At 66.3% G+C, this 14669-nt stretch overlaps 1 protein-coding gene across 2 annotated transcripts in view; it reads right to left on the bottom strand.

The window, feature by feature from the left end:
- COL18A1 (collagen type XVIII alpha 1 chain) overlaps positions 1–14669 on the bottom strand; it is a 47535-nt gene that overhangs the window by 7637 nt on the left and 25229 nt on the right. For both annotated transcript variants that reach the window (XM_065876760.1, XM_065876761.1), the window contains exons 9-31: positions 14265–14327; positions 14092–14178; positions 13732–13785; positions 13419–13577; positions 12538–12600; positions 11642–11668; positions 10376–10507; positions 9961–10023; positions 8687–8713; positions 7842–7877; positions 7324–7395; positions 6980–7015; positions 6627–6716; positions 6120–6149; positions 6012–6038; positions 5766–5828; positions 5446–5520; positions 4540–4566; positions 4292–4345; positions 3965–4039; positions 2615–2683; positions 2032–2074; positions 1487–1549 (exon numbers count right to left, since the gene is read on the bottom strand). In XM_065876760.1, coding sequence (XP_065732832.1) covers positions 1487–1549; positions 2032–2074; positions 2615–2683; positions 3965–4039; positions 4292–4345; positions 4540–4566; positions 5446–5520; positions 5766–5828; positions 6012–6038; positions 6120–6149; positions 6627–6716; positions 6980–7015; positions 7324–7395; positions 7842–7877; positions 8687–8713; positions 9961–10023; positions 10376–10507; positions 11642–11668; positions 12538–12600; positions 13419–13577; positions 13732–13785; positions 14092–14178; positions 14265–14327 — 1435 coding nt within the window. The remainder of the gene's footprint in view (positions 1–1486; positions 1550–2031; positions 2075–2614; positions 2684–3964; positions 4040–4291; positions 4346–4539; positions 4567–5445; positions 5521–5765; positions 5829–6011; positions 6039–6119; positions 6150–6626; positions 6717–6979; positions 7016–7323; positions 7396–7841; positions 7878–8686; positions 8714–9960; positions 10024–10375; positions 10508–11641; positions 11669–12537; positions 12601–13418; positions 13578–13731; positions 13786–14091; positions 14179–14264; positions 14328–14669) is intronic.

The following is a 14669-nucleotide window of genomic DNA, read 5'->3' as shown; positions in this document are numbered from 1 at the left end:
AGCAACTCAGCTCCGTCTTTAGACAGGAGAGTGGACCCACTCACTGAACATACGTGCCAACGGCTGTGAGTTTAATCAACTTCACTCCCTGTTTCCTGTTCCTCCACGTGTCCCGAGTTCCTCTTCTCCTTTCCTGCCGTCTTCGGGTCGGGTTTTTCCTATGCTGTTCTCCCTTCCTGCTCGGTTATCAGGGGCACGTTCCCTCCTGTTCTTGGCTGGACCCTGAGGTGACAGGTGCATCCTTCACTTGGGTCTGATGTAACATCCTCGGGGCCAGGCTGGGGTCTCGGGGATGTGACCCCTCTGCGGCGGGGCCGAGCGGGGACGCGGGTCTCACCGGCCCTCCTGCTCTACCTCCGTCCCCGTGTCATCAGCACCACCTCCTTCTCCCCAGCGGCCCTCGCGGTCCCCACTGAGGCTCGTGTCCCGAGAGGCCTCGCTGCCCACTTGCTCTTCCTGTACAAGACGGACGTCTTTACCAGATGCAAAATTCTAGGTGAGCGGTTACTTTCTTCCGACCTTTGGGACCCTGTGTGGTCTCTGGCTCCTCTCAACCCCGTGAGGAATCAGCTCATGGCTCGTGTTGACCCTTCGCGTGAAGGGCTCCTTGAACCTTTCCCGGTTTGGAAGCGCGGCCGTGACGCCTTCAAATGCTCTTCTGCCCCAGCCCCACCGCGTGTCCTCACCCGCACGCGTCTGACCTCCCTCAGCGTGTCCTGCAGACTCCGGGCTGACCCCTCCCCTCCTCGGCTGTGTCCCGTCTGCCCGAAGTCGCACGGAATCCTCACGTCCAGAGGCTGCGGGTTTTCAGTCCCAGAATTAAACCCGACTCTGGCCCATGGGCTCCAGCTCTGTGCCGCCATCGCCTCTTCTCTACGTCTGGGCATCATCGTCGCGGCTAAGGCCAAGCCTGGAGACTCCTGTCAGTGCTGGCCGGTCGCTTGCCCGCTTGGGAATCCCAGGCCCTCAACGAGCTCACCTTCCTCAAGGGGAGGGTTTGCTTCTGCTTCCGGCAGCTCGTAGGGGAACCGCGAGCTCACGCACACTCTGGCAGCGCCCGGGGGGCCGTCTCTCCTGGCTTCTGCCTGGCCTGCGCCCGGCATCACACTTGTTCTCCTATTTCATCAGCTGCAGAAGCAGGATTCAGAGGGAGATTCTCGCCGTCCCAGGGGACAACCGAGGTGCTGGGAGTTCATCCCCTGGATGATCCGGGCCGATGAGGCCCCCGCGATGCGCTGGGGGTGCCGGGTCTCCCCTGGGAGGTGCACACTGGGGCCCAGCCCTGCTCCTCAGCGAGTGGGGGGCTGGGACATCCTGCCTGGCCACCACCTCAGGCCCCTGTCCTTTCAGCCCCCAGCCCTGCCCCGAGACCGCGGGGCCAACCAGGCGTCCCGTCAGAGCCCCCTGAGCCCCGAGGGCCTCCTTCCTCCGGGAGCCGGGTGGGCAGGTGCCCACACACAGCCCAAGGCCCCCAGAGCGCTCTCACCTGGTGGCCCGGGTGGGCCCACTTCTCCTTTGTCACCCTTCGGTCCAGAGGGCCCCTGGTGCCCTGGAGGAACAGAGACCCCGATGCCTGTTACTAACGATGTGACAGAGGCGCCTGGGACAGGCCCTCCTGCCCACGCATGGCCCTACCCTGGTGGGCATTGTGTGCACTGCAGGCCTGGACCAGGGAGGGGGCAGCGTGTGAACCCAGGGACAGTCAGAGCAGGAGCTCGTGACCCGCGGAAGTGCCCGGTGGTCGCGCCCCAGGGGCTGCTCCCAGAGGCCACACCACTCCTGCAGGGAGGGGCTCGAACAAACAGCAGCCTTGGAAGGCCGGTGGGTGGCCGCTCGGTGTTCACTCCCATCCACGGCTGGCCCTCCTGGAAGGTTGTGCTGGGAGGACCCAGGAGCCCAGCAAAGGGGGCCGTGATCAACCGGGACTGGGGGGCCTGGATCATCCAGCACCCCCGTGAGGGCCGCCCACACCCTGCTCTGAGCTGTGGCTGGAAGGGTGACCTGCCCTCCCCGAGGCCCCAGGACCCTCACCTGGCAGTCCCGGGGGTCCAGGGCGGCCAGACTCCACAAACGCCTGCAAAGAACAGGCCAAAGATGGCCGTTGAGGGAGACGCTCTGGAAACTGAGGCCACCACCCACCCAAGGGTCTGCAAGGCCACACCCCCAAGCACCCCTGTCCCCCAAGACAGAGCAGCAGGGAGGGGGAGGGAGAGGGCACAGGATTTGGAGTCAGGAGCCCCGGTCACGACATGACTGCCCCACGTGGTCACTTCACGTCACTGAGCCTTGTGAGGTAGGGGGTGTTCACCCCCCAGGACCCCAGGGCTCGTGCTCAGAAGCCCAGATCCAGAGAGCCCTCCCTCGACCTCACTTCCCCTGGGGGCTTGTCTTCCAACCAACGGCCCACCAGGTGCGGCCTACGAGGCAGGTGGGCCTGGGTCCCACCACCGCGCCCCTCCCAGAAGCGCCCCCCCCCCCCCCGCCAGGGGCTCGGCCGTGGCTCCGGCTGCCCTGCCTGGGGTTCAGCCCTCCCGGGTCAGCGGAGGGGAAAGGAAGCCAGTGCAGGGAAGAGCGTGAGGACGCAGTGGAAAGAGCAGGTGTCGTGGTGACTTACGTTGCTGTCATAGACAGGAGTCCCGGGAGGGCCTGGGGGCCCTGGGGGCCCAGGTGGGCCGGGCGGACCCTGCGTGGGGGGGAGAGAAAGCCTGGTCAGTCCACACTGGACGTCGACACTGGCCAGGACAGCAGATGTGGGCGGGAGCGTCTCTGAGAATCACGGCGAAGTCAGAAAACATCAAATGGAGAAGGCGTCCAGTTTACTCTGTGGTCGTGGGTCCCGAGGACAGAGCTGTCCCCTTCCCGTTTGCAGAGCACAGTCCCGCTCTAATCCTCCCACGGAGACGTGCGGGCGGCCGTCTGGGCTGGACGCGACCTCGGACACGGCTCGTGTGGCTGCCACCCGTCAGCTGGGTGAGGGTCGGTTCCGTTCATTCACCCGCTCGCAGAGAAAGGACAAGCGGCCGATTCAGGCGGCGTCAGAAGAGCCTGGTCTGAAAGCAACGGCTCACTCGCCAGAGGGCTGGCCTGAGTGATGACGATGCCAGGGGACAGGGTCCCGGGACCTCACGGGCACCTGCTCTCGGGCCCCTGGGCACCTGCGCCCCTACCCTGCAGCCGAGGAGAGAGGGCTGGCAGCGGAACAGAGGCGCAAGCTCAGGCCCACGAAGAGGCCGGACGCGCCGGACGCCTGACCGGGGCGCGCGCACAGCGGCTGGCGCTCCGCCTGTACAACTCAGAACCGGGAATTCGAGAGCCCCCCGTCCTGCTCGACGGAAGTGGCCCAGTCCACCTCCATCTCAGAACTCTGCAAGACGCCGCCTCGTGTTCTGAGATTTCACGAAACCGCTGCAAGGAGGAGGGAGCCCGAACGAAGACACGCGGTGACGGAAAACCCGGAAGACCCGCGGCCTGAGCCACTGCCCTCAGGGCCCGGCGTCGCTCGGCCAGGCCGCGTGGGAGGGGGTCCAGGAGGAAAGGCACCGGGTGCAGCCGGCGAGCCCACTGGGTGCCCAGCGGGGTCAGAGGCGAGTCCTGCGTCTCGATGGCACCGTTTCAGGTAGAGGTGATGACAGGGCCCCACCCGGGGACTTTACTGAACCCTCGGCTCCCGAGGCGGCAGTAACTACAGTGTGAAGGCGGTCGGAGCGAGAGCCCCACGGGCCAGAGGCGCCCACCCCAGAGCCCACGCGGCCTACAAGCCCTTCTGAGAAAACCACGCCGGGGCACTGTCCGGTGGCCTTGGCACGTGTGTGTGCGTGTGTGTCTGCACACGTGTGTTTGTGTGCACGGGGGTCTGCGTGTCCGAGGGCCACGAGGCTGCTCAGAAGCTTCCCACAGGTGAGCTCTGGGACCCAAGCCGCCGCGGCCAGGCCTCCTACCCCCGCCTGCCCCGCAGGACACTCACCCTCGCGCTGAATCCCACGCTGGCATCTCCCGGCTCTCCCTTCTCCCCTTTCAGTCCGTTCATCCCGGGGCGCCCCTGGGGCAGAGCACGGTGGGTGGCAGCTGTGAGGGCTGGCCCAGCTGCTCCTGTCCCCACCCAGGGCCTCCTCGGGGGGCCCGTCCCTCTGCGGCCCAGGCTGCCCGCGAGCGGGGCTGGAGAGAGCCACGCTCTGGCGGGGGGTCCCCAGGAGGAGGACAGCGGAGAGACTGCAGCCCACTCCCCTCCGGACCCATCGTCCACGTGGGCCTGGGCTGCTGTCCACACCCGGCACGAGACCCGGGGACTCACCGGCCGTCCAGGGAAGCCAATCTCTCCCTTGTGCCCGGGCCGCCCGTAGGGACCCTGTTGGGGGAGCCAGGTTTTAGGTGAGCCGTGACCGGCCCACTACCCCGCGGTCGCCCTCCCGACACCTGCCCCCGCATTTAGAGGCGCAGCTGGTATAGAAGCTCGGCTGCCACGCCTGCCCACAGCCAAGAAGGAGACGGTGCCCTCCGCACACGCGCACGTGCACTGCGGGGAAGCCTGGGTCTACTCACCGGGGGTCCTCGGAAGCCAGGCTCACCCTGAACAGAAAACCAGAAGGTACCGTGAGGTGGCCGTAGGTCGCACCCCCCCAGCCCCCGAGGGGTCCCCGTGCCCCTCTGGATGCCCCTGGCGGCGCCCGAGGCACTGACAACACCCAGGAAGAAAAGGAAGCAGCAACAGGGAGAGAGCTCTGGACGGGGTTTTGTGTCCCGGGGCCCAGCCTGGGGGCCCCGAGACCCAGGGGGTCGGCCCCACAGCGCCCGGGGTTGGAGGGGTCTGTGGGCCCCGACCTCAGCTGTGACACACGGCGGGGCCGGCAGAGTTCTCTCTGCCCTGCGGTCCCTCGGCCCATCCGCCGACAATCCTGGGGGCCTTTGGGGACCCCCTGCAGGCCTGTCCCCAACAGCCTCCTGATCCAGACCCAGCTCTCCCCAGGGCTGGGGGTCCCTGTGGCGGGGGGGGGGGACCCAGGGCACAGGCCCCCGTGGAGCCCATTCCCGAGCCCAGCCATGCTTGGCCCCCTCCTGAAGAAGGAAGGCCAGGATCCCTGCCCCCAGCGGCAGTGCCCCCAGAGGGCCAGTCAGGCACCACAGGGGTGCAGCTCCCACAGGCGAGGCCCAGGCCGGGCCCCCCAGAGCCCCCGGCTCCTCTGCAGTGTGGGCTCCACTGCCGGGCAGAGGAGAACGAGGGGCCCCGAGGACCCTCCCACCAGCGTGGTGGGAGAGGAACAGATGGACGGGCGAGGGGCCCAGGCTGCGGAAGCTTCCAGAGCCCAATCAGCAGAGGCTCCCATGCACGGGCAGGAGCTGCCCCTCTCAGGAGGCCAAACCCCTCTGTGCCGTCTCCACGGCCCCCAAGCCCCGCTGCCCCGGCCAGGCAGGACGGAGGGTGCCAGCTGGGCCCAGACGCCCCCTCACCTTGGCTCCTTTCTGGGTGGAGGTCAGCGCTCTACCGTCAGGGCTGAAGACCATGCCCGGCTCACCCTTCTCGCCCTGGAACAGGGGGGTGGGTAAGGAAGGCCAGTTCCGCAAGAGCAGGCCTCGCCCCCCCCCCCCCCCCCCAGCCCTGCAGTGAACCGCCCTCGGCACCGACCCGACAGACCAGGACGCAGAGCCGTGAGCGGGGCCTCTGGCAGGTCCAGGGAAAAGACCAGAGGGGCGTCTGCCCCAAGTTCCCGGGCACGGCCCCCCTCCCCCCGAGCGGTCACCCGGTGACCCTGGACGGCCCGGCCCCTCACCTTGGGTCCCGGGAGGCCCTGCTGGCCTCTGGAGCCCAAGTCTCCCTTCGGCCCGGCTGGTCCCTGCAGGAGACACAGAGCGCTGCCCAGAAGGCCCCTGCCTCAGGGACCCCGCCCCGCCCTAGACGCCCGCCCGACACCCCTGTCCGGATGGGGGCTCCGGCTCCGGTTCCTCGGCCTCACGGGGGCCCACCCGGCCTCCTGCCTGCGAAGCAGAGGCCCCGCGCCCGCTGGGGAGGTACTCACGGGGAGGCCTGCGAGCCCCACCCGGCCCTGTGGAGAGAGAGACAGCAACGGTCAGGACCTGCCGCGGGGAGGTGCACGGCGCCCAGCCCGTCCCGGGGCCGCACGTACCTCGGGGCCCGGCACGCTCGCCAGCGCTCTCTGTGCACGAGTCAGCAGAGCCAGGGTCCCGGAGAAGGAAGGAAAAGGACCACGTTTACCATGAACACTCAACTCCCGTGACATTACCCACACAAGACCCACAAAGAACACCAGGCAGTCAACGTGAAAGACATCGTCCTGGCTTTGGCCTCAAGGTCCCTGAGACGAGAACTGAAGCACCCCCGGGAGTCCGCTCCCGCACCACAGAACCGGCCCGGGACCCTGGGACCAGGAGGCAGTGCCCCCCACTCCCCCGGGTGCTGCGCACGGGGGCCGGAGGAGGCCTGTCACAGCTAGAGCGGGTGACATGCGAGCAAACAGCACGACCAAAGGGCAGCTCTGGAAGGGCCACAGCTTCGATGCCAAGAAGCCCCATGGAACCAACAGACTGGGACCCCCGTGTCTCTGGAGGTCGCCCTACAGGCGGAGGGCTGGGGACCTGGGGCAGAGCACATGTCCACCATGCAGGGTTCTTACGTCCTGCTCCGACACGTAGACGACAGGCCCTGGGGGTCCGGGGGGTCCCGGGAGGCCTGGCTGCCCCACTCCATCCTTCCCTGGGTCGCCCTGGAAGAGAGTTTCCCCTAGGGTTGAACTGCAGCCCAGCCCGGACTTGGAGGAGCTTCCGGTGCCCACGGGGTGTGAGGAGACGCCTGAGGGCTGAGCACAGTGGCCCACAAGCCCCCACCCCAGGCAGGGCAGGCTCTGAGCCCGGATCCCGCCCAAGTCTCTGCACCACGTGGGCGGGCACGGGGCAGAGAGCAGCACGCCCGGCCCTGCCGTGCACCTGCCACCCGTCCACGGACACCCGCCGACCCCTGCAAACTCACCTTCTCTCCCTGGGGCCCTTTTTCTCCTTTTGGTCCCTGTGGAGACAGGAGGGAAATCGTTCATCATAAACAGCACACGAGCCCCGCTTCCTGGAGACCCCAGGCCCCCGGGACTGGCCCTGAGTGAAGATGTGGTTTCCCTACATTGACCAAATGGGGCCTGGAGGGTGGGGGGTCAGCCACGCAGGAAACCCCCTTAGGCACCCTGGACCGCCGGCTCACGTCTCACGGAGCTGGGGTCTCCGGGCCCTGTGGGGACCCTGAGATACACACTGGGCGCCAGCTCTCACCCAGGCGTGGCTACTTTGGGGCTGTCAGTGCAGCAGCCCTGGGTGGCCACTCACCTGGAGTCCGGCTGCACCCTCCCTGCCAGGAAGGCCAGGGAACCCAGGAGCTCCGTCTGCTCCAGCCTCTCCCTGCAGTGGACATAAGGAGAGCACGTGCGTCAGCCACGGCACCCGGGTGCCACGGTGACCCGGAGCTGGCCAGGCGGGGCTTTCTGCTGGCCACCAGCTCACACCCGATTCAACCTGGTCTGTTGACCAGGTTGAGGGAGATCCAACCTGCTCGGCCTCCTGGGGAGCGCCGTGGGGCAGAGGAAGGGGCAGGGGTCAGAGGACTCTGCTACGGAGCCAGGAGGGAAGGAAAGCTGTCCTGTGGGCAAACCCGGGGGGGCCCGTGGGGGACAGGGGGACAGTGGGAGAAGGACGCTGGGCCTGGCACGGACTCACCCATGTTTCCTGAGGCCCCAGGCAATGGGGACAAGCCAGGCTCCTGGTCTCAGCCTGGGGACCCCGCCCTGCACCCCAGACCAGGGCTGCTAACGACTGTGGATTTCCTGAACCCGAGGTACTGTTCTTACCTTGGTCCCTGGTGGCCCCATGACTCCAGGATCCCCCTAAAGTGGACAAAGCATTCTGTGGGGCCGCGAGCGCTGGCCAAGCCCCCGGGCAGCGCCCACCCGTCCTCAGGTCACCAGATGGTCCCCACGCCGCAGCTCAGAGCTGAGGGCCCCGGGCCCCGCGCCCACCCACGTGCTGAGCGCACGTGGCCTGCACTGTGCTGGAAGCCAGGCCACCACTTCCCGCAGAAGCAGGAACACGCAGGTGACTTCACCTTGCACGGTTCAAGGAAGCTAAGAAGTACGTCCTTCTAAAGAAGCCGTCTTTCCAACTGTCTCAGAGGTTTGCAAATCAAAGCAGAACGCTCTAGGAGGCTGGGTGGCACAGCTGGCCCGCGGGGGAACCCTGCACTCCCGGACCACAGCGGGGGCCGGAGGAGCAGGGTGGGGCTGCTATGGCCCTCGCCACGCCCCCCCCACCACCGGGAAGGGTGGGAGCTGCTGTACCCCAGGGGTGGGGAGGGGGCAGGGCCAAGCAGGGAGGCGGGGCCGGTGGCAGCGAGAGAAGCACCCAGGTTCTGCCGGGCGCCAGCCACCGCACCCCGGGCTGGGGGCTCCTTCCCTGAGCCCCTCGCTCTCCCCACGTCCGCACACACCTGGCACGTGTGGAGCCAGAGATCTCGACTCACGGGGTTAGAAAGATGGGACGGCACCACCCCCTGAACCGAGCTCTGGGGACCGTCTCCCCGTTAGGCTTTTCTGTGTTTTGCAAATTTCCCACGAGGAACTTGGGGCCACTGAGCAGTAGCTCCTGGCGGGGAGGGGGTGAGCGGCGGGCGCCCCGGGCTAACACATCTCTCACTGACCTGGACTCCAGGCGGGCCAGGCGGTCCCTGTGGGGGCAGAGAAGGAAAAGGGCCGGGTCGGTGCTGTTCCCGCCCCTCGGGGGACAGCCTTTCCCCGCAAGAAAACGAGCCCCTCTTATAAAAAACGGAAGAAAAGGGCGTTTGTGTCAACAGGGGCCCGCACACCCCGAAACCCCACCAGAGGTGGCCTGTCCTCAGCACCACGTGGCGTCCCACAGATGGCACACAAGCCGGCAGCGGGGTGGGCGTGAGAAGTCACCCCAACACAGAGAAACCTGCGTTTCATTAACTAGAAACAAATGCATGTGAACCGATGGGATGCTGCCTTTTGGCCTCCCCAGGTCACTGGCTGGTTTAACCCCACCCGAGGGTCTCCATCACCCTGAGGCCACGAAACAGCCCACAGACCCCTCCGGGGGTCAAGCGGCACTGGAGCTGTGTCCTGACCGAGAGGAGGGGACCCTGCCCTGCGACCTCGCCCGGTCACCTTGGCTCAGGTCTGACCTGAGGCCGAGGCAGCCGACTGCTACTGCCCCACACTAAGCCGATAGCGCATGAAGGGAAAGGCGCTAAACGCAAAGGGGCAAAACCGCTCTGTTTCACCAGAGTTACCTCCTGCCCAAGTGGAAATCCTCATCGGTGGTGCTCAGAACAGGAGGCCCGTCCCACCACCCTCTCGCTGGGCTGAGACTCCAGGGGCCAAGCTGGACACACTGGTTCGAGGTCCCCTAAGGACCCTCAGCGGGGTCTGTGTCGGCCCCACGGGCTCCTGGGGCAGGGAGCCCTCTCTCTGCCCGTCCCAGGCGTCCTGCCCCCGGGACGGCCCCTCGTGCGTCCGTCCGGTCTAAGCCTGGTTACCTCTGGACACCAGGAGCGCCAGCTGGACCTAATCCTGACCAGTGCACATGTCGATGGCACAACAAGGTGGGATTTCACAGGAATCCATCCATTTTTCACAGGAAAAGTGTCCCCATTTTTCTTTAACTAAAGTTCTGCTCAGGGCAAAACTGTGCAGCTTCCCCAAAGTTAGGGCCATAAGGAGAACCGGACTAGTATTTCCCAGGAAGACCTGGCTTTGGGGCGCATCCTGCCCCGTGGTCATTCAACTCGACCACCCGTGGCATTCCCCACAGTGGAGACCAGTGGCCCCAAGGTGGACAGTGTCCTGGAGGCAGGTGGCTCGCTGGCTCTGCAGGGCTGCTCCTGGGACGCTCCCCCGGACCCCCCAGGCGGCCCCGCCCCCAAGCTGACCAAGCCCAGCTCTGGGGCAGTACCTGCGGCCCATTGGCACCTCGGGCCGTCGACCAGAAGGGGCCCCCGGAGCCTTCCATGTCGTCCTGGAGGAGAACACACAGGGACGCCAGGGTCTGCGTGTCTTCTCATAGGAAGAGACCTGCCCCAGGCTGGGCAGGGATCCAAACGCCCGAGCGGGTGGATTCTGAGGGTGGGGTTGCCGGTTGCAGGGCCCCTGCTAGGCAGGTCATGGGGACGGCAGGGCAGACACGCGGGGCTGCCAGCGCCCCCCATTCAGCGCTCACATGTGGGGACTCTGTCACCAGCCGGGAGGAGCCCAGGCAGGGGTGGCACCAGTCTGGCTGCTGCCCGGCAGTGCCGGTCAGCGTGGGTGCCCGAGGGCACCTGGGGCCGCAGAGCTGGGCTTTCTGGGGGCCGGGAGCAGCGGGTACTCACAAACCCCGCAGCAAGTCCTGGGCCTGGAGGCCCGGGGGGGCCCGGGGGCCCTGGCGGTCCTGGTGGTCCGGGGCGTCCTGCCAGGCCGTGCTCCCCAGGCGTGCCGATGGGGCCGGGGTCTCCCTTGCTTCCCTGCACAGGTGGGAGAGGTCATCACCCTTGGCCCTCGGGGTGTCCCTAAACCCCAGGCACCACTGCACTGCCGGTGCACCTGTGTTTTCTCACGAGAATCTTACATCTGAAGAGCCAGGGGGGCGAACAGCCAGCCAGGAGCTACACAAACCCCAAGCACCTCTTTCTTTTGGCCTCACCGGACTTCATCCACTTAACGCGAAAACAACAAACAAGACCCCCAGGAGGGCGCCTGAGACGCTCCTTCCGGGAGGGGGCGGACTCCGCTGGAGGAAGCAGGGCAGGGGGCCCAGCACCCCACTGCCACAGGGACGAGGGAACCATGAGAGCACCTGTGACTGGAGCCAGCCCAGGCATCTCAGTCAAGACACTCGAGAGCCCTCTCTCAGGTCTGAGTGGCCTTGGTAGCTGAGCATTCAACTCTCGTGTCCAGGATCTCCAACTACAAGTGGAGTCTGGCCTCACCTCTGCTGAATTTCACCCCCGGCTGCGGCCTTTTCCCTCGCTGTAAATCTCACCAGCTTTCCCCGTTTATCCCCGAAGCCCGTGCCCGTGTGTGCGTGCACGTGCTGTGTGTGTGTGTGCGTGTTTACATACCTGAGTCTCTACTCTGAACCTCGTCCCTCCCTCCAGGCCCCTCCAGTCCCACTGTCATCCTCCCCCTTCTCCCCATGGGTTTTCCCGGCGGACAAGTCTGGAGCTGCACCACCACGGCGGCCTCCCCAGTGATGGGCCCTCCCTCCTGGGAAGGCTGCCAGTTTGGCTCATGGAGGGGCTGGGGCGGGCTCCCTAGGACCAGGCCTGTGTGACGGTGCTAGGGACCCACTCGGACCACACTGGGGCCCCAGCAACACCTGACCGCCAGCAGCCCAACTCCCCCGCTGCAACCCCCGGGACCCCAGGGTTGCCTGCCTCTGAGCACATCCGCTCGCGTTTCATCCCCGAACCAGAACTCGGGTGGAAACGGTCTTGCAGGACAAACGTGGTGCCTGCTGCTAGGGCAGTTCCTGGCTGGACCCCACGATCAGCGCCCGGGAGCTCCATCTCTCGGCCACCATGCCCTCACCCCCACCCCCTCGGCTGGCGGGCCCATTCTGCCCAGGAAGAGCGGCGGCACTGGGACTTTGTCTGTACCTTGGGTCCTGGGGCGCCCGCCTCGCCCTGCGGGAGAAGAGAACAGTTACTACACAATCGGACCAGGGTGCAGGCAGTAAGAGAGAGCAGACAGCGTCTCACTTGCTTTATCCCGGCCCATGAGGTCAAGTTTTCCCCTTGTACCAACTACCTCTAAAACTCCAAGTGTCTCCTCTTGGCCCTGGCGCACCCCTGACTGTTTCCACCATCACCCCTGTTTCCGATGGGGATGGAGGCTCCTGGGAGGCTCAGCCGTGGAGGGGGCAGGGCTGACCTCGCTGAGCGGCAACCCTCGCCCCCCGCCCCCCCTGGAACCAGGAGGAGAGTCCCTCTAGCTCAACGGCTGCAAAGCAGCAAGCTAGGAGCACAAACGGTTCCCTTAAAACTGGCCTCCTCTGCTGAGCCCCAAACAGCCAGGTTCTCGCTGAAAGATCACAGGGAAGTATCATCTCCAGGTGACTGTGGGCATCTCCCGTGGTCCACCCCCGAAAAACCACATGGAAACCACGGGCCCCGGTTACAGGTGTGTGCAGCCTTGAAAGTTTCTCCGTTATCAATGCAACCAAAACGGAAACTAGAAATAAAATGTCCAAATCAAGTAAAGCGTCGATATTCTTCAAAACCATTAGGCCAACTGTCATCACGGAGAAACAGCATCACGTAGCGAAGTCCTGGACTTTTACAGGAGCCCCAGCGGCCGGTTCTGAGCCAGCGTGGGAAGCCCAGGGTTCCCCGGCTGTCCGGCCGAGAAGACGGCGGCTCCCTGTTGAGTTAAAGCCGTCACCGCCCTGCCCTGTGGCATTTCTCCTCTGCTGACCCGGGGCCACACCACCCAAATACCCACACGCCACGGCGCTAGGTCAGATCCGCCCTGGACGCCGGGGGGAGTGACTTACAAGGCTGCCTTTCTGGCCGGTCTGTCCTGGTTGCCCATCTTTTCCTGGAGGACCTGGGGGTCCCTGGGGAGAGAAGAGCAGAGTGTGAGGCCAGATGGAGAATGATTTGGGTTAGCAGAAGACCATCTGTGCATCCGGCACCCGAAACACTCCCGGGACACGGCCCAGAGTCCCACGGCTCACGGGAGACCCACCCACGTGCACGGTCAAGGGCGTCGGACAGCTCTGTTCGGGTTTTTATTTCTTTCTTCCCCCTTTTTAGTTTAATTTGAGTTGCCAATCAAATTAGAGAGGATGAGAAGGGCCACCAGCCCCACGGGGAGGGGGTGGCCTCGTGTGCAGAGGTTGGGGCTGGTGACCGGCCGTGGACTCTCAGTAAAGGGTCATCACGCCTTCAGCAGGAAACCGCATGGCCCACGGACTCTGTGTCCCGAGCACATTTCTGGGTGAAAACCAGGTGCACACCCGTGGTTCCTGGGACCCAACAGCGACACCTCCAGGCACCTGCCAGGCCACGGTGCGGTGTCCCCAGTGCCAGGAGGGGGGCCCGCAGGGCCCAACGTGGGCCCCTCTCAGCCTCCCATCCTCCAGGCATCAGGGCCAACCCCGTCCCACGAGTCACCCCCGAGACGGCCTCAGCAAGGGCAGGGAGGTGAGCAGCTGTCATGTGGGCACCAGCGGCTCGGCAGCCGGAACCACAGGGCTGCCCACACAGGTCCCTCCCACCCGGGGGCCCAAAGACGGGTGCCCCCCCGAAAGGTTTTGTGGGGGGAGGACGGAGGTGGTGAGGGAGGCTTTCACCTAGACGGAGGAAGACCCCACGTTCACTGTCCCCCCGACCCGGACGCGGACACGGGCAGATGAGGGGAGGCGGGCCTTACTGGGGTCCCGGGAAGCCCGGGGGGCCCATCCCGCCCAGGCACTCCGGGAAGGCCTGCGGGTCCGGGGACGTCCGAGCTGTTCATCCCGAAGCGGCCTGGCTCTCCGGGCAGGCCTGGGACGCCAGGGGGCCCAGGTGGGCCGGGGAAGCCTCGAGGGCCCTGGACATGGAAAACACAGAACCGTCACGGCATGCAGCACCGGCCGAAGGATGCCCACTGCCCCCCACCCCGCCAGGCCTCGCCGCCGCCCAACGGGCTCTGCTGGTGCTTGGGGACGTCAGGGCAGCGGCCACCCCGGCCAAGGGTCACTCACGCGGAGGCTCTCCAGGTCACCACCAAACCCGGACCCCTCCATGTCGATGAAGGTCTGAGGGGAGAGGCTGAGTCACCAGAAGCCCAGACGGCCCACCTGTGGTCAGCCGGCAAGGCCGCACCCCTGCGCCGAGCTCCCCCTCGAGCACCGGCCCTTGGCGCTAACTGTGCAGGACTGTCACAGTGACCTCGAACCCCCCGACCCCCAAGTGAAAACGCCCGAGGCAGGGCAGGGACCAAGTGCCCAGGGCCTGCACACGCCCCCGGGAGGCCGGTTCCGGACCCGAGCAGTGTGGCGTCGGAAGCCAAGCACGACCAGAGGCCCCTTAGCTGGGACCTGGGTGGAAGAGGGAGGACTCACCAGCCTGTCAGGTCTGAAGGAGGGTCCGGGTGGCCCCGGAGGCCCTTGGGGTCCTGGGGGTCCCCTCGGCCCAACCCCAGGATCCCCCTGGGAACAGAAGACCCCTGTCACACCGGGGTTCACAGCCCCACCTCGGGTCGCGCCCGCCCCACGCCCAGCCGGTTACCTCTCACCTTCTCGCCCTTGGGGCCCATGTCTCCCGGGGTTCCTGGGAAGCCCTGCGGCCCGGTGTCCCCCTGGAAGCCAGAAGCCAGAAGGCTCGGTCAGGAGTAGGCCCTGTGCCCATCACCGGCCAAGCCACCACCGACACGCGGCTCTGTGCCTACGGAGATGGGGCTGTCATGGGGGCCGCGGGGGGGCACCGCCAACCTCGGAGATGCGAGGCTGCCACCAGGGAGCAGCGACCTGCAGAGGTGACCTCGGCGTCCCGGGGACACCAGGCCGGAGGGTGGCACCCTGCCTGTCGCGTGTGCTGCGGGGGCGCTGAGGAAAGGAGTGCCTCCGTGGGTGCTGCCTGGGTGAATGGGTGGAGGCCGCGCGGCCGAAACGGCCCTCTATGTGTTTGAGCGTCCGCACAC

This window comes from Phocoena phocoena, chromosome 4, assembly GCF_963924675.1.
Source record: "Phocoena phocoena chromosome 4, mPhoPho1.1, whole genome shotgun sequence".
Classification (NCBI taxonomy): Eukaryota; Metazoa; Chordata; class Mammalia; order Artiodactyla; family Phocoenidae; genus Phocoena; species Phocoena phocoena.
This window is presented reverse-complemented; position numbering and strand designations above follow the sequence as displayed.